The 25555-nt window shown below is 35.5% G+C and overlaps 1 protein-coding gene across 3 annotated transcripts in view; it reads right to left on the bottom strand.

Annotated features, from left to right (window-relative positions):
* Window positions 1-25555, bottom strand: part of LOC136030256 (serine/threonine-protein kinase pakG-like) — a 166893-nt gene that overhangs the window by 129460 nt on the left and 11878 nt on the right. Inside the window, exons 2-3 of one of the 3 annotated variants that reach the window (XM_065709097.1) lie at window positions 20235-20401; window positions 10476-10734 (exon numbers count right to left, since the gene is read on the bottom strand). The exons of 1 other annotated variant lie outside the window; for it this stretch is intronic. In XM_065709097.1, the coding sequence (XP_065565169.1) occupies window positions 10476-10714 (239 nt within the window). In that variant the 5' untranslated portion in view covers window positions 10715-10734; window positions 20235-20401. The remainder of the gene's footprint in view (window positions 1-10475; window positions 10735-20234; window positions 20402-25555) is intronic. One more of the 3 variants, XM_065709098.1, reaches the window with a different exon arrangement.

The raw sequence follows: 25555 nt of genomic DNA, 5'->3' as shown, positions 1-25555 counted from the left end.
TCCCTGATGATGGTAGGCCTTCCTGAGAGTAAAGTAGCAACCTCAATGCTTATTTGGCTCTACATGTCTATCTAGGATCCTTTCTACATAGACATGGTATGCCTCTTTTGAATCAGGCGGAATGGTTTTGAAAAGGATCTCTGGCACTCAGCCTCAAACTGAAACTCAAATATAAAAAGCTTACACATTCATATAGTCGCACACTCCAGCAGAATCTGTGTATAGGTAATGGGAAAGCGGAATATTGAACCTTAGTGAATTCGGAATAATGCTAGGATTGAAAATATGCATGGTTTAAAATCCCAACATAGGTCACAAGGCCCGGTACTCCCCCTCCCCTGGTGCCTCGGAAGTCGCCGTACTTCCGTGGGATTGCACAATAGCAACATCTAAGTATATTTGGAATAAGACGAGAAAGCGAAGGGGATTGAGACGAGAAGCGGATTCGACATATCGACTGAACGTGCTTGGCTTAAGTGAGCGGACTATAAATACCAGCTTGAAAGAAATTTAGAAATGTCGGCACCTCTTCCCTTGCGTTCTTCCTCTGACAATCCAGTTCGCATAAAGGCAATTTCGTCTGACTTCACTATCAATACTTGTTATAGTCTATTCGGCATTCATGAATCTAAGAAATCGAACTTTATTGAACTTTCTTTGAACGAACTTTAATTGAACTAGCTTCTTGAAAAATACGTTTTTCTTGAACGATTCTTATAACAATAAGAAATTATATCAACTGTACCAACACATTTGTATATTCGTCAATGATACTACAAGGTCACATAGTGGCAAAGCCAGAAGGAGGTTTTGGACCCCATCCCCTCAATCTGAAATATTATGCCCAAGCATTAATAAAAGCAAGATGCGGCACATTAAAATTCAAACCCATTGAACAATGCCGGATATTCCGAACTATTTGATTTGCTGTCAAATAGTAAAATAGATATGGGATTATCTTTTTCGTGAAGATCCAAGCATAACTTTGGCTTCCCTAGAATATTGAAGATATTCAAGCTCAACTTCCAGTTATGGTCAAGGGTTCCCCGATGTCCACCACCTGACGTATATCACAGAGCACAACTTGCCGCACCACGCGTTGCACTCTTTCGCCGTATCAGGCCCTGTTTGCCGTGATAGACACACTTCTACCCTCTGTAGGGCAGACCACCCCTTGTATAAGATATTTAAATCTTGGCAACACCTCAGTAATAGCCTTTTTTATCAAACAGCATTCGGTTTCCTGGATATATCCGTAGTCGGTGTATTAAGATTGACTCGCGTCAAGAATTTACGCGGTAAATCGCTTTATTACAAAATCACACTCAATCTCCGTTATTATTCATTTTATGACTCGGCCTTCCAAGAACAAAATAGTAATTTCTGTAATAATTGGCAATATTTTAAATGGGAATTTAAAAGTAGATATGCGTCGTTAGTACACTCAAACGCAAATTACTCTCTTGAATACAACTGACGTAATTTCTTTTCTCCAGGCCTCACTATTCTTGAAGGTCATCTTGGGACCTCTTTTTTCACAATGGTGTGAATATGCCTTCTGTATGCCTCATATTCTCCTGCGAAACGAGGAAGGTCCGAAAGGCATAAACGTATCCTTCCAGCTCTTCGGGAAATAGCCACGAGGGCTGGAAACAGTAAATTTGGGCCTTTAAAGCTGATTTGTGGGAGACAGGACTGAATCATCCATTGGACGTGATCGAGCCACTGAACATCTTAGTGGGGATAGTTTGTTGGATTTTCAGGCGTTAAAAGAATTTTGCATTTGAGATTCTATCAAAATTGGTGATTATGGCAATTTGTTGGAGCCATTATCTTTCAAAGGCTACGGGCCAACACTAGTAATAAATTTCAGCATCTAAAATTCACGTGAATAGATTACGACGGGGGGACGGATTGGGACGCCAAATAGGGACGAATTGAACTCACAAGGGTGAGCCACCATTTCCTATTTTTTGAGTGGTTGATCGCTGGTGATCGGACAGTCAAGACAAGGGAATGCATCGACCCACTGAATACTCCATCAGCCAAGTTTCAAGTCAGGCTTTTCTTTTATTTAGCTGATTTCGTGGAGAGCACATAATCTCTGTTTTGCACTCATATATGACCATTCCAAAAGAGATTACATAAAAAAAAACTAGTTTTTCTAACTGAAAGTAAGGAGCGACATTAAAACTTAAAACGAACAGAAATTACTCCGTATATGAAATGGGTTGTCCCCTCCGCAATCCCTCGCTCTTTATGCTAAAGCTTTTAATTGTTTTAAAAAGCAGAATTGTGGTAAAGAGTCAAACTTTAGCGTAAAGAGCGAAGGATTGCGGAGGGGACAACCCATTTCATATACGGAGTAATTTCTGTCCGTTTTAAGTTTTAATGTCGCTCCTTACTTTCAGTTAGAAAAACTAGTTTTTTTATGTAATTTCTGAAAGTTTTTGAATTAATGCATGTTTGATTTTGGCTCTCCACACATAAATTATTAAAATGAAATTTACATTTTAATTCCTTTTTTGGCTAAATGGCTTTCTCTTAGTTCTGATCAGACGATTTTGAGAAATAAGGGATGGGGAAGGAGGCCTAGTTGCCATGCAATTTTTCGGTTACACAAAAAGGCAACTATAAATTTTAATTTTTAACGAATTTTTTTATTAGTAAAAAATATACGTAACTTAAGAATTAACTTACGTAACAAACTTTTATATTCTTAAATTTTTATTATGTATATGAGGAGGTTTGTACCCTCGTTAATACCTCGCTCTTTACACTAAATCGTAAGTTTTGTACCGATTCTTTAAGAATGACCCCTGAATCAGAAAGGCCGTAGAATAAATAGTTGAAATTACTAAAAATACTATAGCATAAAGAGCGAGGTATTTATCTCCTCCTAAATACCTCGCTCTTTATGCTAAAGTATTTTTAGAACCCCTCATATGCTTAATAATCTCTGTTCGTTTTAAGTTTCAATGCTACTCCTTGCTTTCAATTGAAAAAACTTCTCCATGTTTATTTTTTCATTGTTTTTTTTATAGTAATTTTAGAAAATCCTGCGCCCTTTTCATTGAATTTCTGTTCCCCCATGACATATTTCACCAGGGAAAGATCCTCCCACATAGCCCCCTCCCCTCAACCCCACCCCAAAAACCAAAAAAAAACCCTGAAAACGACTGTACACTTCCCAATAACCATTATTATAGGTAAACACTGGTCGAAGTTTGTAACTTGCAGCCCCGCCCCCAGGGACTGTGGGGGAGTAAGTCATTCCCTAAGACATATTTATTATGGTTTTGACTATTCGGAACAAAATGGCTATCTCAAAATTTTGATCTGTTGACTTTGGAGAAAAAATGAGCGTGGGAGGGGGCCTAGGTGCCCTCCAATTTTTTTGGTCACTTAGAAAGGGCACTAGAACTTTTCATTTCCGTTAGAATGAGCCCTCTTGCAACATTCTAGAACCACTTAGTCGACACGATGACCCCTGGGGAAAAGAAAAGAAAATAAATAAAAAATAAACACGCACCCGTGATTTGTCTTCTGGCAAAAAATACAAAATTCCACATTTTTGTAGATTGGATTTTGCTATAGGGTTCTCTGATACGCAGAATGCGATGGTATGATTTTCGTTAAGATTGTGTGACTTTTAGGGGGTGTTTTCCCCTATTTTCTAAAATAAGACAAATTTTCTCAGGCTCGTAACCTTTGATGATAAAGACCAAATTTGATGAAACTTATATATTTAAAATCAGCATGAAAATCCGATTCTTTTGATGTATATTTTAGCATCAAAATCCCGTTATTTAGAGTTTCGTTTACTATTCAGCCGGGTCGCTCCTTACTACAGTTCGTTACCACGAACTGTTTGATAGTCGCTTGAAGGACATCTTGTACCAAGGCTTGTATATCATCGTGCGTTTCGGCTATTCCGTCAATGTCTTCGGCGGTTCTCTAGATAAGGCAAAAATCAAGTTTAAAGTCAATGAATGGGTACAGGTCACAGCAGTACCTCAGATATATATATTTTTTTAGATGTAAGCTATTTATTTTAAATGTACGGCAAAGACAGATAGTAAATACTAAGCAAATTCTTGGGAGAAAACTTAAAATGCTCAACAATCTTCGTGCAGGTAAACTGTTTTGAAATATGAAGCACTGCGAATCTTTTTTTTTTCCTTTGTCGAAATAGCGGATATGGGAGGTACAACAAGTGGCTCGTTATTGGGGAAATTATGCATGTGCAGAACAAATGTCAAACCGTAGATAAGTACCATTGGATAGAGACAACATTAAAATCTCGCAAATCATGCACAATCAGCCTGTTCTCACAAGCGAAACCAAATTGTCTGTATTCGATGTGAATGGCGGCTTAAACGGACCACACATAAAAGGTGTCAAGTATTTCGCGACCCTAAAGTCGGTAAGAGTTAAATTGGACCAATTATTGGGCTTGGTCCTAACCATTTATGCATTAGCACACGGATTGTGAATTCAAATCTTACGGCCTGTCATTCCTAGCATGGGTGGCGTCTCCGTTAGATAATTTATCACAGATCGGATTATAGGGATGACTCATTTCCATCAGCCTTTTTAGAATTTTTAGGCCATTTAGCTCATTTATATGCCCGACTAAACGTCATGAATGGAGTGACTTCGTACATTTTCAAAAGACAAAGCTATTAGACTCATTTTTCAGCTTAAAACTCATTCAAAAAGAAAAGAAACTGTGATTATCTTCTTTTTTTTAGCAAAATTGGTTCTTTTTTATAATAGCGACCACACTCAAGTTCTTGATCTGAGTAAAACCAGTTTCTCTCTCTGCAATCGGAGATAACTAGCTTAGTCTCAGTGAGATGAACTACTATGAAGGTATATTTAATTAAATATTTAGTATATAGTCTTGGTTAGGTTGGGTTAGATATTTAATATAATGCATACTGGGCTGCTTTCGATAATTCTCTGTTGTATTTTCCGTAATATTTTTTTTTACTAAAACATATATTTTCGTACATTTCATTATGATTAACTTAACTTCTTGAATGTGGTCGCCATAAGAAACAAGTACCGGAAAAACATTTAATAGAAAAGTGGACCCTGATATGCCTAAAAATGCACACATTAAGCAGGGGCGTAATTGCATAAGAATCTTATGAGAGGGGGGGGGGCAGAGCAGGAGCTGATTTTTCCAAGTCAAGTGAAATGACTAGGTGAAAAAGGAAAAATGAACAATATACTACCATAAAGGCAAAGGCATACTAAAGAAAACCGATCTGTTTCTGTGGATGCTTGAATTATGTAGGCCTATCTTAGTTCTGACAAGATTTTAGCAGACACTGAATTTCAGCTGGGGGGGGATTGGAGTCTGGGTGGTAGTTGCCTCCCTCTGCCCTATAGCAATTTACGGCCCTGATATTAAAAATGGGGCATATATGCACCATCTATAATTAAAAATTCTGCGGTTTACGGTATATCGCATTTAGAATAATTTATTAAACAATACCGCCTTTCTATATAAAAATAATAATTGAAAAGAAACAAAGAAAGGAACAGGTAAAACTTAGAATTCAGAGAGAGAAGATGAAGAAAATATAATCAGAATGCGTGAAAATCTGCTTGAACATGAAAACGAAACTTAAACGTTATCTGAGAAACTTGGTGTCACAGCAGTCTTAGGTAGCCTTCGCCGGCTTCTTCTCACCCCTGACGACATTGAATTTAAGTTCAAGTGCAGGGAAAGTGCATAGTCTACTTTTACTATTCCCTGTAAGTTATAAAAACCTGTTACACCTATTTTTGAACCCGGGGCAGGGTCCAAAAAGCGCAAAATTTATGTACATTGAGAACATTCTTTTTTTATTAAATCTTTTACTACAAGCACTAAGGAGATCACCTCGTAAGGCAACGAGGGGCCACCAGGTATCATCTCATAAGTCACGCCCTGACAATGTTATTTAAAAGTAAAGCCAAAACAATTACTTAACCAGTAGATTTCTTTTCGAATTTGAGGTTCAAAGTCCACATTTTCTTCAGTTTACAATTAGTAATAATCCTGATTTATAATCAAAGATAATGAAAAGCTAGACATGGAGAAAATTATATGTTTAGGATCTTCTTAGTCCAAAGTAAAAAAAAAAAAAAAAAAAAAAAAAAAAAAAAAAAAAAAAAAAAAAAAAACAGTTTTCAAGATACAATGTTATTGTACCAGTTTTATTCTTTTATGCCTAAAGCAAAAGACATTTCGTTTCTTTTAGAGGATTTGAGGGGGCAGCAGCCCCTATCTTATCTGTGACAGTTTCTGTTCATTTTAGGTTTCTTTTATTCATTAATAGGCTATTAATTTTTGGTCATTTTTAGCCTGAATCGATTTCCCACGTAAATGACCTTATCGTTTCATTTGCCATTTATTCATTCTTAATAATTCATGTTCGTTTATAGTTATTAAGACTCGTTATATTGCTTTATTTCTGCTTGTTTTCGGTTTTATTTCTCCTTGAAATCGCTCGGGGAAAATCCTATTTTGGAAGTAAAAACACCAAAGATCGACGCACAGTAAAGTGCGATCTCTCCCACTGAGTGTCATAAAACAGCAATTTTGGCCAAATTCAATCGATCAGAACTTTTGAGACATTCCTCAACTTATCGTTGTAGAAAAGCTAATTTTAGAGCCTTTTAGCTGTAGAGGCGATAATGCCAAGTGGTAGCGTATTCGCCCCAAACTTATACGCAGACCATACAAAATAAAAAACTTTTTATAAACAATTAATTTGAATTATTTTTTCCACAAAACAAGTTTTTTAAAGAAAAGTAAAGAGCTCCACTAAGCCAAAAATGATCAGAAGTAAAGTCAAATAACATTCCAAGCGTAAAACTACCACATATAAACATCAATACTACTACTACTACTACTAAAAGCTCACCGCAGCACCAAGCTGCCAAAGGTCAACACAGCCACGCACGCTACTCCTCAATCCCAATCTATTAAAAAACTCCCTCTTTACATCCTCCCAAGAAATTCCCATTTCCTTTAAATCTGTTGTTATGACATCATCCCACCCCGGACGGGGCGACCTGTTTTCCGTTTAGCCCTAGACGATTGGCCGAAAAGGATAATCTTCGGTAATATGTCATCTTCCATCCCCTGAACGCACCCTAGCCATCTCAACCTTTCTTTCATTATAGCCCTAGAAAGTGGGATTGAGCCACATTTTTCGTACACATTTTATACGAAATGGTATTACAATAAATAATCGAGTCAAACTCAAAACGAGAAAAAATTAACGAGAGTAGCGATGACAACTCCCACGCTTTCTTAAGACCAGAATATAACTTGCACTTTACTGAAAAAAAATTACCGTGGAATGTCAGTATAATATGCATATAGTGTTATTTGTTCCTTAAAGTTTTAATAATTTTTTATTTATTAAAGTAAAAACATTTTAAATGTTTGTTGTTTTGAATTCAACTCATTTTAAATGTAGATGTTTTTTTAAATTAAAATCAAGTTGCCATGAAGCCATGACTAATTGGAAAACAAGCCAAGACAGAAATAGTCCGAGAGAGTGGCAAAGCATAGAAATGATGTTCTTTCACTTGTTGATACATGGTTCATCATCCACGGATCCATCCTAGGGCAGAATTAAGGTAGATAGTCATGGAATAAGGGTAATTCAATACTTTATGAATTTCTATGAGCCATAATGACTACATATATATGAACGTAGGAAGGAAGGAAAACATGCGACCATATACAAATCATCCACAACACCAGTCATTGGTAGCGCAACAGCGTTGCCTATGTAAAGAGCGATGTGGACACAACTCATTTTTTTCACCAAGCCATTTCGTATAGAAGGAGATGTCGTAGAAACTTCGAAATGAACTCATTCGATTGCAAATTGATATTTCCAGTGCCCTTTTTAAAGAGTCAAAAGTAGTAGGAGGGCAACCAGCCCCTCTCTCACGCCCCCAAAAGCAGTTTAATCAGAATAAAAAGCTCTTTTGAAACTACTAAAAATAATTTAGCGTAAAGAGCGAGATATTGACGAGAGGACGAACCCCTCATATTAGTAATAATTTCTGATCCTCCTTACTAATCAATTCTATTACTCCTTACTTTCAGTTGAAAAAACTCGTTTTTTAATTTAATTTCTGATTGTTTTTTAATTAATGCTGGGACATCCAGCGCCTCCTTCATGGAATTTCCAATGTCCTTTTTAAAGAGACAAAATCGGCTGGAGGGTAACCGGCCCCCCTCCCACGCCCATCAATTCCCCAAGCATACCCCATCAAAATCTTGAGATAGCATTTATGTTCAGCATCAAAAGAATCAGATTTTTATGCTAATTTTAATCACATAAGTTTCACCAAAGTTACTCATCAAAATTTGCCTTATTTTCGAAAAAAGAGGGAAAATACCCATAAGTCATATAATCTTAATGAAAATCACACCATCACATTCAGCTTATCAGAAAACCCTACTGTAGAGGTTTCAAGCTCATATCTGCAAAAATGTGGAATTTTGTATTTTTTGCCAGAAGAAAGATCACGGATGCGTGTTTCTTTGTTGTTTTTTCAGTGGTGATCGTATCGACCCAGTGGTCCTACAACGTCACAAGAGGGCTCATTCGAGCGGAAATTAAAAGTACTATTACCCTTTTTAAGTTACCGAAAAATTGGAGGGCAACTAGGCCCCCCTCCCACGCTCATTTTTTCCCAAAGTCATCGCATCAAAATTTTGAGATAGCCATTTTGTTCAACATAGTCTAAAAATCTAATAACTATGTCTTTGACGACGAGTTAATCGCCCACAGTCCCAGGGGGAAGTGCTGCAAGTTATGAACTTTGCCCATTGTTTACATAAAGTATTGCTTATTGGAAAGTATACAGACATTTTCGGGGGGGGGGGGGGTATTTTTTCTGGTGATAAGGGGGTAAGGGGTTGAGGGCTACGTGGGAGGATCATTCCATGGAGGAAGAGAATTTCGATGAAGGGGGCGCTGTATTTCCCAGCATTATTTAAAAAATAAGCATAAATTAAATTTTTAAAAAAGAGTGTTTTCAATTGAAAGTAAGGAGTAACAGAAATTATTAATAAGGAGGAACAGAAATTATTACGTTTATGAGGGGGTTCGCCCCCTTGTCAATATCTCGCTCTTAAGGTTAAAGTATTTTTATATTTATGTTTTATATTTAATTATGGATAAAGGTGAGAATGTTTGACCTTAATTGTCCAAACACAAGAAGGACACTAATGTGAACTGTTCAGGGGAGTGTTGAAGTAAATCAAAACACGTTATTTGCATACGGGTTGTCAAAAGGGTGTAACTCAGTAATGACTGAGTGTATGAATGTGGAACTTCCAAAAAATGATACGTGAGATGATCAATTGACCAAAAAGGCAATATCTCCACACGAATACTACTACAAATACTAATACCAAAATACTACTGCTACTACTGCTCCTTCAACTACCACTATCACTTTGATACTAGTACTATTTAGACTAAAGGTATTAAGGTGAAAATTTAAGGGGATGTAGGGGGGGGGGGGAATTTGAACTAAATTAGAACACACTATTTGCAATAAGATTTGCAAAATGGCGCTTCTCTGGAATGGATCAGGGTATTAGTTAGAACTTTCAGCGAATGCTTAAAGGGAAAGATCATTTGAAAAAAAAACAATATGTACACGCTACTACTTTTACTACAACTACTCTGACAACGAAAATGTTGTAATCTGAAACTGTTGTAAGTCTGTCGCAGAAAATTTCCCAAGGGGGGGGGGGGTAAGACATCAGAATAGCAGCGGTGGGTGGGGTGCAGAGGGAATATAATTTAGGATACATTTTCTTAGGAAAGAGTTTATTTTTAAATGCATTTAGAAAAAAATCTCAAATAAAAAAAACAAACTAAATTTGCACACAAAATGAAACTAAACTCATTAAATGGTAAACGTATCACAGTTCATATTATTGACTTACCAATAAAGTTAACATACCCTCGATGCCTTTTTTATGCTCTTCACGAATATAATAATCGCTTCTATCGGAAATTCAAATTTAAGCACTTTTTGACCTGGCCTAACTTTACTATAAATAATTTTGACACTGAGGAAATGTATTATTTTGTCAAAAACGACCGAGAAAACGACGCTGAGAAAACGTAGTATTATTTTGTCAAAAACGACGGATAACTCATACTTTAATTGAAAACTTGACATTTTTAAGAGCTCAAAAAGTTCTTAAATTTGAATTTGCAATAGAAACGATTATTCTATTCAGAAAGGGCATAAGAAATGACATCTAGCAATATGTTCACTTTATTCGTAAGTTCAATAATATGAACAGCGAAATATTTACCCAATTATGAACCAAGAGTTGTTTTCTTAACATATTCGATACTCTTAAAAATGTGTGTGAACTGTGATTATAATATTTTGTAACTTTTAGCCTGTAAACAAACAAAGTTTACCTTGCGAATGGCTTTTCATCAAGAATGTAGCTATTCTCGATGTTATCTTTCTTGATAAACTGGGAAGCCTTTCCATCTTCAAGAATAATCATTCCTTTCACAGCATTCTTTAATTCACAAAGAGGCTCAATTTTCTGTCTCTGCCCCAGTCGCTGACTTTTCTTATTTTTAGAAGCTTTAGCCTCATCTTTCGGCGTTGCTGCTACTAAATCACCAGTTGCGCTTGGTCGATTCTTCATCTTTTTTCACTTTATAGCAACTATCAAATATAATCACTTTACTTAACGATCCACAATTCCATTCATTGATGTATGTTATACTGTAAGCGGGTTTCAACTAACTTTGGACTGTACAGGCGCTGAGGCGATGTTCTGTTATGTCAGCTGAGTATTTTTTTTTTAAGACAGCAACTCAGTTTAAAATTCCTGCACGATGTCTTAAATCAACAAGTTTAAACCAACCGTAGAGCGGCTAAGAAACAGATGCAAAAGTAAAGTAAACCTTGTTTGATACCAACTTGTTTAAGATTAATTACCCATTTATTTGCGCTACATTTTTGAAACAGACCTACGAATTCTAGTTACGCCACTGCTTGGATCAGTGCGATAGCAAACATGGTTTATGACAGTTTTGATAAAGAAACCGCCCATAATGTAAAAACTTTGAATGGAAAATTAGATTTTGATAGACGCTTGAATTCTTTCTTTGGTATTGAAATGCAAGAAGCTATGCGAAAAATCTTAAGATTTTGATGAAATAAGGACCTATGGACTGCCTCCTCCGCTCTTCATGTGCGTAAGCATCTACAGATTTAATCGAACAAATTATAAACGCGTTTACATTTTGTAAGTAGATGAATAACAAATACATCGCTTGCCGTTTCCAATCGGAGTACTTCTGAGTTGTTTTTTTTTGGAGGGGGAGAGACTAGAGAGGGGGAAGTGTAGTTCAAAACTATGAATTTTTTCACCAAAATTTTTAATATAACTCTAAAAAAATTTAATTTTGAAAATAACTCTAAAACCAAGAAATATATTATTTCCCAGTCGTCAATGGAGTTATAATCTTTTAAGCGGCATGTCTTTCTACTCAGTATCTTGAATTAGCCTTGTTTCATACCTTCGAATTGAATCAGCTGAAGACTTTCGCTCAAAAATTGAAGAAATAATCCCTTAAACAGATTATTGCACTGAATAGCATTAGAAATGGTGTTCTCCTCTAGTGTATCATACAAAATTTTTATCTCTATAGGTTCACCGTCAGGGAGCTATTCATTCTCAGATGCACCAAAACGACGATGCTGTTCATACAGACTAAGCCTTATTTGATACCTCTAAGAATTTTAAGTCGAATCTGTTTTCATATGCTTCTAGAGTAACTATTTCTAAATCTATACCCATTTTGTAAGGATAAAACAGACTCGAAGTTTTTAAATTGTTTAACAAATGGAGCAACTCAGGTACAAGTTTTTCTGTTGTTATTCTGTCAAAATAACTGCTCATTATTCTCATGAATCCTTCTTTTACCCAGTCCTCATTTTTGGATTGCCCCTTAGTAATTTGGAACAAATTGCCTATTATGGCTCTATCCAATTTTAAATGTTGGTTGGTATATTTTTGTTCGACCAAGCTTATCATAGACAGTGCAATAGCACTGCCTAAGTAAAGACCGATGGGCACCATCATTTTTTTTTTTTGGGGGGGGGGGGTTAGTTCAGGGCACTTCGTATTGAAGGAGTTGTCGTAGAACCTTTGGAAAGGGCTCATTCGGTTGGAAATTGAAAGGAATATTTCCCTTTTTCATAGTCGAAAGTAACTGGAGGGCAGCTAACCCCCCTCCAATACCCACCATTTTCCCAAACACATCCAATCAACATTTTGAGATTGTCATTGTGTTCAACGTAGTCGAAAGATCTGGAAATCATGTATTTGACGATGAAACCCCCCCCATACAGCCCTCAGGACAAGGGTTTTAAGTTATGCCTCTGGGGCATATAAGGTTTATACAGATAGGGTGATTGCATAAATTTCAGAGGAGGCTCATTGGATTTCTAATCAAAAGTTTTAGTGCCCTTTTTTATGTTCAGAGTGATCGGAAGGTGGATGCCCCCGCACCTCATATTTTCCCGAAATGCATCCGACAAAAATTTCGAGATGGACATTAGTTGTCGTAGAAATTTCGAAGAGGGCTCTTTCGATTGGAAACTGAAAGGGCTAGTGCCCTTTTTAATTGCCAAAAGTGATTGAAGGCCAACTAACCTATCTCCAATGCCCACCCTTTTCGAAAGCACATCAAATCAAAATTTTGAGATAGCCATTTTGTTCAACGTAAATGAAATGTCCGGAAATTATGTCTTTGAGCATGACAACCTGCCAGAGCCCTCAGGGCAAGGGTTGTAAGTTATGCACTGGGGCATATAAGGCATATATAGAAAGGGTGATTGTATAAACTTCAAAGGGGACTCATTGAATTGGTAATCGGAAGTTCTAGTTCCCTTTTTAAGATTCAGAGTTATCGGTATTTCCCCGAAATGTATCTGATACAAATTTTGAGATGGCCATTTGTTGTCGGAGAAACTTGGAAATTGAAAGGACTAGCGCCCTTTTTGACATTCGAAAGTGATAGAAGGGCAACTAACGCCTCTCCCACGCTCACCATTTCCCTAAACGTATCCAATTAGAATTTTAAGATAGGCATTTTGTTCAACGTAATTGAAAGTTTCAGAAATTATGTCTTTGAGGATGACCACCCCCCACACCCCTCAGGGAAAGGGCTGTAAGTTATGCCCTGGGAGCATATGAGGAATATACAGAAAGAGTGATCATAAAAACTACTTCAGAGGGGGCTCATTGGATTGTTAATCAGAAATTTTAAGATTCAAAATTTTGATATAGCTATTTTGTTCAACGCAAATGTTCAAAGTGATCAGAGGGTGGATACCCCCCCCCCGCCAAACACACGCAAATCTCTTATTTTCCCCAAAAACATCTGCTAGAAATTTGAGATGACCATTTGTTGTCCTAGAAACTTCAAAAAAGGCTCATTCGATTGGAAAACGGAAGGGCCTTTTAATAGCTTTTTAATTGGAGGACAACAAGCCTCCCCCCGCCCATGAATTCCCAAAATATGTCTGATCAAGATTTTGATATACCCATTTTGTTCAATATAGTTGCAAGGTTTGGATATTATGTCTTTGAGAATGACACCCTCCCACTCCCTCGCCGCAGCCCTCAACGCCAGGGTTATAAGTTATGCACCGAGGGCATATATGGTTTTTAGTGAGAGGATGGTCGTATAAACTCCGGAGGGCGCTCATTGAATTGAAAATCAAAGATAAGATAAGATTTACTCATAACGAAACACGCATACAATATTACATTTTACTATTCCCCCAAAGGCTCTTTGGCCTGTAAAGAAGGGGGAAAATAAACGAGTCACTTACTCAGAGAAGAGCAAAAACAATCAATTACTCATAGATTGAAGAGCAAAAAGGAGAAGAAGAAGAAAATATAAATAGAAAACATAAAGAAAATATAAATAAAATAGAAACTATAGAAAACAAAACTAAATAGACTAATAGATTGAATAGACTAAACTAATTAAGTAGATCAGTAAAAAATGTTCTATTTCTTTTTTTTAAGAGTCAAAGGGATCGAGGGCAGCCCCCCCCCCCTGAGTCGTATTTTCTAAAACTACATCTGATAAAAATTCGCGACACTAATTTGTCCAAAAATAGTCCTAAGATCATATATAAGGCCTTTGGAGTGGACAGAATCCCCCAGAGTCTGGGGGTAAGGGTTGTAAGTTATACCCTATAGCATATAAGGTTTTTATGGAAGGGGTGGTCGTGAAAACTTTTGAAGAGGCTAATTTGATTTGAAATATATAGTTCCAGGTTCCGAGTCAAAGAAGATGGAGAGCAACTAGCCCCCCTCCCTCTTAACTCAAGCATTTTCAACTGATTGTGAAATAGCCATTGTGTTACCAATAGTCCAAAAATCATATAAAATGTCTTTAGGGTGGACACAATCCCACAGAGCTCATGGGCAAGGGCTGTAAGTTATTCCCAGGGCATATAAGGTTTGTATAGAACGGATAGTTGTATAGACTTTGGATCGGATCGACCTCATTTGATTTGAAATCGGAATTTTTAGTAACCTTTTTAGGAATCAAAAGTAAATGAAGGGACGTCAGCCTATCATTCCTCAAAACATATCCGATGGAAATTTTAAGAGAGCTATTTTGTTCAGCATTGCTGAGAGGTCCAGCAATTATGTCTTTGGGGTTAGGCAATGTGTTCTTTGTTTACCACATAGTGTATGTTATAGAGAAAGGTACGCATGATCGAACTTTGCTTTCCAAGAAGACAAAGAATGTTCAGATGAGCCTCTCATGTTGAGGGAAGTGTCGAACTAAATTAAAACATGTTATGAGTATACGGATTGTCAAAAGGGTATGACACAGGAATAACTGACCATACAAATTTGGAAGATTCAGGAAATGAAAAGGGAGATGATCAAGGAGGCGATATTTACGTGCTACCAATACTACTACAGCTACCATCACTACTACTACCACACTACTCTATTTACAGTATTATGGGGAAATTTGACCTAAATCAAAAGACCCTGTGTGCATGCACATTCTCAAATAGTGTATCTCAAGAATTGATTTGGGTGTTCAGTTGAAACTTTTAGAGAATAGTTAAAGGGTAAGATCATATCACCAAAAGACAATACGTGCACACTACTACTAATGCTACTGTTATTGCTATATGGTGAAAAATTTGTTGTAAATGAAGAATATCAAGAAATCAAAATGATGTTTTAGTTTTAAATAATTCTGTCTTCCTAGGGTGTGTTAAAGAAAGGTCCAGGATTGTTATTGCCTTGTTTTGCACAATTTGGAGTCTTCGTAAATGTGAATGGAATGTCAACATCCAAACGATCGGGCAATATTGGAAATAGCATTCCACTAATGAAAAATATAATTTTCTCATTATTTGGTAAGGAAACAGGAACTTTTCTCTATGCAAAACGCCGAGATTCCTGGACACTGTTGCCTCGAGTTTATTAATATGCGCCTTGAAAGACAGATTTGAGTCAATGTGGATGCCTAAATATCTAAATATATCCACTCTTTTTATGGAGAAAGTTCCAATACTAATAGTTTTAAATGACACACGCTTCACTGCTCTCAAACTTCTCCCAAAAACCACAAATTCCGACTTCTCTAGGTTAGGCATTAGTCGATTAGCATGAAACCAAGAATTTACATTAAAAGCAACAGTTTCGAGGGCCAATCGTAGGTCCTCCTCGTTGCCAGCCTTCAAACTAATTGCTGTATCGTCTGCAAACAATATTGGTAATTCATCGTCACCTTATATAATCTATTTTTTTTTTTCTTTTAAACTATTTAACAAGCTTTGAGTAACCCATGGCTTACAAGGTAAATCCTGACTGTTTCTTAATACCAAAGGACATACTCGGTCAAATATTTGGTTAAAATTACTATAAAATAAAGCAATTGACTGATTTGGGTCTTCAATATTCAACACATCACTCCAGTCTATCTCTCTTATTTTTATTTTCATCTCATCTATTTTTTTCTGGTTAATCACCCTCTTATAACTTTTATTTGGTCTCTTCCACGCTCCATTCCGGATCCAGAGAAGTCAGAAACAACAACACAATGATCAGACGTATCATTTAAAATAATATGGGTATCAAAACAATTTTGCGATGTGAAAATGTTATCAATAAGAGTTGCATGGTTATCACAAATTCTTGACGGTAGTAAGCAAGTAGGTAACAAACCAGGCAAAAATGAAATGTTCAAAATTGCCAATCCCTTATTAGATGTCACAGCATTATGACTCATTAAATCAACATTAAAATCTCCCATTACATAAAATGGATGGTGTTGTTGGGTGAGAGCATCAATGACTCATATTGTCTTAAAAACTCTTGAAGACTAGGCGATGGTGGCCGATATACTACAATTACCAAAAATGTATTTTTTCCATCATTCACTTCTACTACACAACTCTCAAATACAATCTCAACATTCCAAATCACAAAATCATTACGTAAAGAAGATGTAAAGTCATCTCGTATAAAAATACCTACTCCTTCCTTCCAAATCTTTTTGCGACTAACACTGAAAAATCGATAATTTTCATAATGTTGAAATGTATTATTTTCGTCAAAGAATGTTTCACATACTCCTAACACATCTGTTGAAGATACTATAAAAAAAATCATGCAAAAAATTTAGGCTGCTATTTAGTCCTCCTCTACAATTCCAAAATAACATTCGTTTTATATGATTATTTAAAGGTGGAAGATCAAGAATACATAAATATTTATTTTTAGGTGCAATATAAGGAACTGACAAATCTTGATCTTGTGACGAAAATTTATGAAAATTTTTATTTATGTCAAAAGGGTATTTTTCCAGTTCCTCCAACCTACCAGCAGGGACTTGAAAAATATTAAAATCATCCATAATCCAAATTCAATGATAATTCTGAATACCATGTCAGTGAGCCAATGTAAGACAAAAAGAGGAAAGAAGAGTAAAGACGAAGAGAAAAACACGAATATTTCAAAAATAAGAACAATGAAGAATAAAATAGAAATAAGGATAACAACAGCAACAAAAAAGAAAAGGAAAAAAAAAAAGAAGAAAATAATCTCTTCTTGGCTTCTTATTTGTTTCAGCAATTATTCGTATCATCATACGAAGGCTAGCGCAATTTAACATGGATACATGAGCTAGATCATAGGCCAACTATAGTCATAAATCCAATAAATAAATCACAAATACTCATCTTAAACTATATAAAAAAAAAATACTAAGCGACTATTTCTATCTATTCTATCTATACATCTATTTCTCATACATGTATCTCACTTACAGGACTTTATACCACTTAAGCTTTACTTTTTCTTCATTATCAATTAAGCATAATACAGGTGGGACCACTGGGGGGATCCAAGCACTAATTCCCTTTGCTTTAAATTCTTTTTGTTTAATTCTAAGGGAATTGCGAATGTCATGAACTCCTTTTGTCACATCATCTGTCATATAGATATAAGGGGATTCACGTCCGGCTCCTCCTTCAAACGGGTTTTCACGTAATTTCTTGTTTCCCCAAAGCATACAGAATTTGTCTTTATCATCCTGAAGCTGGATTTTGATAAATCTATCCGTAAACTCAAGTAGCTCAAATCAGATATTAAATCCAAGGTGGGAAAGTAAGGTATCAACATAGTCTTTAGCCCTTGATTTAGATTCACTTTTAATTTTCCATATAATAACATTCCTTCTTCTATTTATGTTTTCTAACAAAAGGACTCTAGATGCTAATTCACCCAAACCAGGCTCCTTTTCAATTTGATTTCGTAATGCCGATATTTCCTGCTTGATACTAGATAATTCATTTTCTTGGACTGTTCTTGCTAATTCTAGATCTTCCACGCGAGATTTTAGGGACTCTAAACCAGATTTAATGTCAACGATTTCCATTTTTATTTCTAAGACATCATTTTTAGTTGCTTCAACTATTTCAAGGATTTTATCTAACTTTGAGACATTATTAGTCGACTCCGTGGATCCTCTTAAATCCTCTAAATTACTTTGTCTTGATCACTTCCCGCTTTTCTTAATCATATTTATTTTCAATAATGTTTATAATTTTCAAAAAACATATAAACGAACGCCCAAGATATTTCACATCCAATTTTGTACAGCGCTCGTAAAAATAATGCTATTACTCCGAATTCATTGAAAAAATATCAAAGAATTTACTTGTCAGAGTTAATCCGGCTGAAAATTGTATAGTGCAAATACAGATGTTCACTTTATGAATGTTAGTTCAGTACTGATGTTAGTTCAGTATGTAAGATGATTATTATGTAAGATGGTGATTTTACATTATTTTTTGTCGATGGTGATTTTCTTTTGTTTTTTGTCAATGTTTTAATAAATAAAAACCACACTGTTCAAAATACATATTGTTTTCAGTGACATCCATGCTGTTTACAAGATTTGAGAAGAAGAAAGGAAACCACCACTTTTATTTTTTTACAAATATTATAATTAGGAAAGAATGAAGTTTTTAAATATTTTCTGTTTTCATTAGAGCGAAATGACGCTTTGGCCTTTAGAAGATTCAATGGGCTGAGGGCCCCGCACTTGTTTGTGGTAATTTCTCTTCAATTTAAGTTCAGACTATTCATTCAAATTTCTCCTCGCTATAAAATTCATCTATTATCATATGACTTTAGATAATAAATAAAAAACAAGATGCTCTCGTGAGAGCAAAGAGAATCATCAAAACTTAAACCAAAATGACACTAATCTGTAAATATGGAAAGCTGTCCCCCTCCCAATTCTATAATATTTAAATTTTTACTAGTGCCTGATTGAAAACATTCCTTGTGCAAAAGATGTGGATAGCTGGTAAATGCAAGTGCTTTATATACCAAATGTCTTTCAAAATATTTGAAGTGACAACTGTATTGTAAAAAAAAAATATGACTCAATAGGCCCTTCCGTTCTTGTGGTAATTTTGAATAAAAAACTTTCTACATTATTGCCCTTGCGCTAGAACATTAATCCTTGAATTATCCGAGGGGCGGGGGGTCCTCCATTTTAAGTTTTGATATTGCTCTTCTTTTTTTTTAAATTGACATTTAATTTCTGTTTATTTTTAGCACCATTAACAGGTTTTCTTAAATATACGAAAGGCTATTGCCCCCAAAAACCCTATTTTTTAAAACAAAGTTTAGATTTTACACAACAATGCTTCGAAAAACAACTGCTTATTTATGTGTTTTTGCTTTTTAAAATAAAATGGAAGTTTCCAAAATAAGAGGAAACCAAACTCTTGTTCTTTACATTTTAATTCAACATTTTATCATAACACTTTGAAATTTAAAATCTACCGTTTAGGTTGAAAACTATCGTTCCTACTGTAAAATGTGTAGCAGTCTTTTACTATTTTTTTTTTTTTTTTTTTTTTTTTTTTTTTTTTTTTTTTTTTTTTTTTTTTTTTTTTTTTTTTTTAGCTTCTGCCTTAGGATGGTAGAATATCATAAAGAAGTAAAATTAATCATTTTTATACAACCCTAGAAAAGTTATGCCAGCTTTGTCTCTCACTAACACAATCTATCTTGGTTTTATTCTAATTTATACTTTGTAAAAAATTTTCATTTTGACTGGCCTGGGTCTTAGTCAGGCTTGCAACATGTCTCTGTTAAAAAGAACCAGCAATATGCGACCCTTATTTTGACCCCTATGCGCTTTCAATGGCAGAAGAAGACCGTCATTCTTTTTTTGTTGTTGTTGTTTTGTTTTGTTTTTTGTCACACATTAACATTCACTGCAACATTGCATCATTGAAGATCCAAATTCAACTGCTTCTGCTTTGTCAGGATTTGACTTTTAATCAGATACTTAGCACTTTTTGGTTGACTCCAATTACCAGTAGTAATAAAATTATTCTCTAATTAAATTACCTTGGTTAAGTTAAATTTGATTTGTATTAAATTAAATTAGATAGAACAAAACTCAGGTCCTTAAATCTTTGACTTAAATTCCTGTTTTATAATAGTGCTAATCATAATTTCTGTCATAAAATTGTCTAATCAAAGTCATAAGATTTTGATACAAAATCATAAAATTGTCTAAAAAAATAAAAAAAAACATTAAAAATTTAAAAAATAAAATAGAAAAAACTTGAAAGTGTCCTACTTTCCACTAACATGTGCATCAAGACACCCATTTCATTAAGCTCTTTTTGAAGAAATAAATTTGCAATTATTTCTTGAGAAAACTGGTCATATATGAGCATCTTCCAATCATAGACTTTGTTCTTATTGAATGAGGCTCATTGAAGTTCAGCATTTCTTTAAGCATGTCTGTAAATATAAATAAATCAAATGAGTGACTGTAAAAAAAAAAAGGAACTTGAATTTATAAAGCCCATATATGAAACTAAGTGTTGATTATCAAACAGTTCGTGGTAACGAACTGTAGTAAGGAGCGATCCGGCTCAATTGTAACCAAAACTCTAAAAAATGGAATTTTGATATCAATAGCTACATCAAAAGAATCGCATTTTAATGCTGATTTTAAATATATAAGTTTCATCAAGTTTAGTCTTACCCATCAAAAGTTACGAGCCTGAGAAAATTTGCCTTATTTAGGAAAATAGGTGGAAACACCCCCTAAAAGTCGTAGGATCTTAACGAAAATGACACCATGAGATTCAGCGTATCAGAGAACCCTACTGTAGAAGTTTCAAGCTCCTATCAACAGAAATGTGGAATTTTGTATTTTTTGCCAGAAGACAAATCACGGGTGCGTGTTTATTTGTTTGTTTTTTTTTTGTTTTTTTTTTCTTTTCCCCAGGGGTCATCGTATCGACCAAGTGGTCCTAGAATATCGCAAGAGGGATCATTCTAACGGAAATGAAAAGTTCTTGTGCCCTTTTTAAGTGACCAAAAAAATTGGAGGGCATCTAGGCCCCCTCCCACGCCCATTTTTTTCCCAAAGTCAACGGATTAAAATTTTGAGATAGCCATTTTGTTCAGCATAGTCGAAAAGCATTATAACTATGTCTTTGGAGATGACTTACTCCCCCACAGTCCCTGGGGGAGGGACTGCAAGTTACAAACTTCGACCAGTGTTTACATATAATAATGGTTATTGGGAAGTGTACAGACATTTTCAGGGGGATTTTTTTGGTTTTGGGGGTAGGGTTGAGGGGAGGGGGCTATGTGGGAGGATCTTTCCTTTTAGAAATATGTCATGGGGGAAGAAAAGTTCAATGAAAAGGGCGCAGGGCGCAGGACAAATCTGGTCACGTTAGAAAAAAACGTCAAATTCAGAGCTTAATATACAATGCTGGGTGTTCGGAGCCTCTCTATTATGGAGTATAATTTGAAAATAACACAACTATACGAGCGATAAAACATATATACCACAACCATAACTCAATTAACGAAAGAATTGCTAAGAAATAACGTAACTATAAAGCGAAAACAGGTGAAAACTAACGGGAAAAAAAACGAACTAAGAGGTGGAAGGGGCCCAGAGAAAAAATATAATCCTTTTCCAATTTTGAGCCTAACTTCCGCAAAGGAGTAATAATGTCAGAAGCCCCGAAATACCGAATTATTTTCTTTTTCCTATAAGACCGGGGTACATGAAATAGAAACTTACAATAGTGGAAATATAATGTACACAATTCAGCCAGATCTTGTCTTTTTTTCAGGATAGGTGAAATACCAGATAGGAAAAGTATTGAATGGTCGCAAAAACTAATGTATAGCAATGCAAGCGCTTTTCGATAATAATGACCACGATTAGCTACTATTTTACCATAACCCGCTTTAAGTTTTCTTTAATATGTAGTACAATATTGATCCTAAAAGCTAGTAGATTCCAATAAATATGAATGCTTGACCGCCGCAAATCAGAGACACAATGGATGGAGAAGTTAGAACGCGGATTTCAAATGGGCATAGACTTTGCATTAAAGACAAGGTACTCACACTTATCAATATTCAATGACAGACCAACAGTTTTGAAATGTTTTGAAATAGATGATACGGAATTCGAGAGGCTAGATCTAGAACGGCTATATCTAGAAGTATATCATCCGCATATGCAGTACAAGAGACAATTACCAAATTACAAAAAAGAAAGGGCATAATTTTGTATAACACACTGCGGATCCAAATACTGAAAAGATACGGTGAAAGAACACCACCTTGACGCACTTCCAAGCGGGTTGGAATATTCCCATAACAATTAGAGTGAAACTTAACCGAATATGGGAATCAAACAGTTCGTGGTAACGAACTGTAGTAAGGAGCGACCCGGCTCAATAGTAAACGAAACTCTAAAAAACGGAATTTCGATGCTAAAAGATATATCAAAAGAATCGGATTTTTATGCTGATTTTAAATATATACGTTTCATCAAATTCAGTCTTTGTCATCAAAATGTACGAGCCTGAGAAGATTTGCCTTATTTTGGAAAATAGGGGCTAGCACCCTCTAAAAGTCATAGGATCTTAACGAAAATCGCACCATCGCATTCGCGTATCAGAGAACCCTATAGAAAAAATTTCAAGGTCCAATCTACAAAAATGTGGAATTTCGTATTTTTTGCCAGAAGACAAATCACGGGTGCGTGTTTATTTGTGTTTTTTTTCCCCCAGGGGTCATCGTATCGTCCAAGTGGTCCTAGAGTGTTGCAAGAGGGCTCATTCTAACGGAAATAAAAAGTTCTAGTGCCCTTTTTAAGTGACCAAAAAATTAGAGGGCACCTAGGCCCCCTCCCACGCTCATTTTTTCCCAAATTCAACGGATCAAAATTTTCAGATAGCCATTTTGTTCCGCATAGTCGAAAACCATAATACCTATGTCTTTGGGGATGACTTACCCCCCACAGTCCCTGGGGGAGGGGCTGCAAGTTACAAACTTCGACCAATGTTTACATACAGTAATAGTTACTGGGAAGTGTACCGACGTTATCAAGGGAATTTTTTTGGTTTGGGTGTGGGGTTCAGGGGAGGGGGCTATATGGGAGGATCTTTCTTTGGAGGAATATTTTATGGGGGAAGAGAAATTCAATGAAAAGGGCGCAGGACTTTCTAGCATTACTATAAAAAAAAACAATGAAAATATAAACATGAAAAAGTTTTTTTTCAATTGAAAGTAAGGAGAGGCATTAAAACTTAAAATAAACAAGAGATTATTACGCATATGAGGGTTCTAGAAATACTTTAGCATAAAGAGCGAGGTATTTAGGAGGAGATAAATACTTCGCTGTTTATGCTAAAAAAATTTTAAGTAATTTCAACAATTTATTCTACGGCCTTTCTGATTCAGGGGTCATTCTTAAAGAATTGGGACAAAACAAGATTTAGTGTGAAGAGCAAGGTATTAACGAGGGGACCAACCCTCTCATATATATAATCAAAAATATAAGAATATAAAAGTTTGTTACGTAAGATAATTCTTAAGTTACGTATTTTGTTTACTAATAAAAACGTTCGTTAAAAATTAAAAGATCTAGTTGCCTTTTTAAGTAACCGGAGGGTACTTTTTAAAAATTGGAGGGCAACTAGGCCTCCTTCCCCACACCTTATTTCTCAAAATCGTCTGATCAAAACTAAGAGAAAGCCATTTAGCCAAAAAAAGAATTAAAATGCAAATTTCATTTTAATAATTTATGTACGGAGAGCCAAAATCAGACATGCATTAATTCAAAAATTTTCAGAAATTAAATAAAAAAAACAAGTTTTTTGAAATGAAAGTAAGGAGCGACATTAAAACTTAAAACGAACACAAATTACTCCGTATATGAAAGGGGCTTTTCCTCCTCGACTCCCCGCTCATTGCGCTAAAGTTTGATTCTTTCTCGCAACTCTACTTTTTAAAATAATAAAAAACTTTAGCGTAAGGAGCGGGTTGTCGAGGAGGAAAAGCCCCTTTCATATACGGAGTAATTTGTGTTCGTTTTAAGTTTTAATGTCGCTCCTTACTTTCATTTCAAAAAACTTGTTTTTTTTTATTTAATTCATTCAAGTCAGGCATTCAAAGCAGTGATTTGTTATCCCATCCTTTTATTCCATCATTCTTTTAATGCTACCTATCATGTTCTGTTTTGTTGTAATGGTAAATGTATTTAAATAGACGCATCTCTGAGTCAGTTCTGTGTTGATGTCTCGGAAAAAATTGAAGATAATGTCTTTTTACAGAATAGTTAATATTTCTTAAGGATTCTTTCCTTAAATGCAGTCTTGAAAGTATCAATTGGGACAAAAGTGGATCCAGGTACTTTCTTGGAGAAAGTAGACAGTACTCTGAAATGAAAAAAAAAAAACACTGCATATCTTTCTGCAGAAAGCTTTAACAAAGAAGGGGCCTCATAACTACTTTTCAGCCTTATGTTTTCTCTGAGGTGGGTATTTGGGGGTGTTGGAAAGGTCACTGGCCTACATAGGTTCTCTAACTCTATAGATTCAAAATCCTATCATTATTTCGGTTCAAAAAAAATGTGAAGTGCCTACCTCATGTCTAGAAAGTTGATAAGGGACTTATTGGGGAGGGGGGGGGGTCTAAACAGGGGTTTCTCAACATTGTTTCCACTTTGAAGCCATCTGGCTGAGTAATCAAAAGAGCTAGCATTTTAAAACTTGAAACTTTCTTATTTTCTGAATTTCAAGTATCTCATGTTTCTGAATTTATGTTTCTGAATTTCAAGTATCTCATGCATCATTTGGCCTTTATGCAGATGATTTGATCATTTGGAAGTCAGGAAGGGATATTAGCCTTCTTCAAAGCTTTATTCAACATGATATAAGTCTAGTCCAGAGATTCTCTTTAGCATTTGGCTTCCCAATATCAATCAGTAAAACTAAAGCCATTATATTTACTAATGGTACTCTAGATCCTCCTAATCCACTGACAATTTTCTCAAGGGAGATCCCATATTGCAATTCAGTGAGGTTACTTGGTTTATTAATGGATTCTAAAATGCAGTGGCATGAACATATTAATTCTTTGAAATCTCTGATTGTTCAGAGACTTTGTATTCTAAAAAGACTTGCTGGAAGTAAGTGGGGATGTCACCCAAAGATTATTTTGGATTTTTACAAATTATATATTCGTTCAAATATAGAATATGGAATTCAAATATTTTCAGCTCGTCCCCCATCCTCATTCAAAATCCTTGAATCTTTACAAAATTCTGCTATTCGAATAGCTTTGGGTGTGCATAAGCATACTCCTCTGTCAAAGTTAAGAACACTGTCGGGATTGGTATCCCTAAATGAAAGAGCATCTAGTCTAAGGATAAAGTATTTCTCGCAAATCCAGGCTTATGGAGCCAAGCATGCTGTATATGCACATACCTTTGCTGAGAAGTCAGCCTGTCCCAATGCCCATTCATAATGGAATCAGTTTCAACTGGAGGTCCCAAACTGGAATCAACATTCGCTTCATGCATATCCCTTTACTGAGTCCCCCCCATGGGAAATGAGTCCTCCAAGCTGTCAA

This window comes from Artemia franciscana, chromosome 8 (assembly GCF_032884065.1).
Source record: "Artemia franciscana chromosome 8, ASM3288406v1, whole genome shotgun sequence".
Taxonomy (NCBI): domain Eukaryota; kingdom Metazoa; phylum Arthropoda; class Branchiopoda; order Anostraca; family Artemiidae; genus Artemia; species Artemia franciscana.
This window is presented reverse-complemented; position numbering and strand designations above follow the sequence as displayed.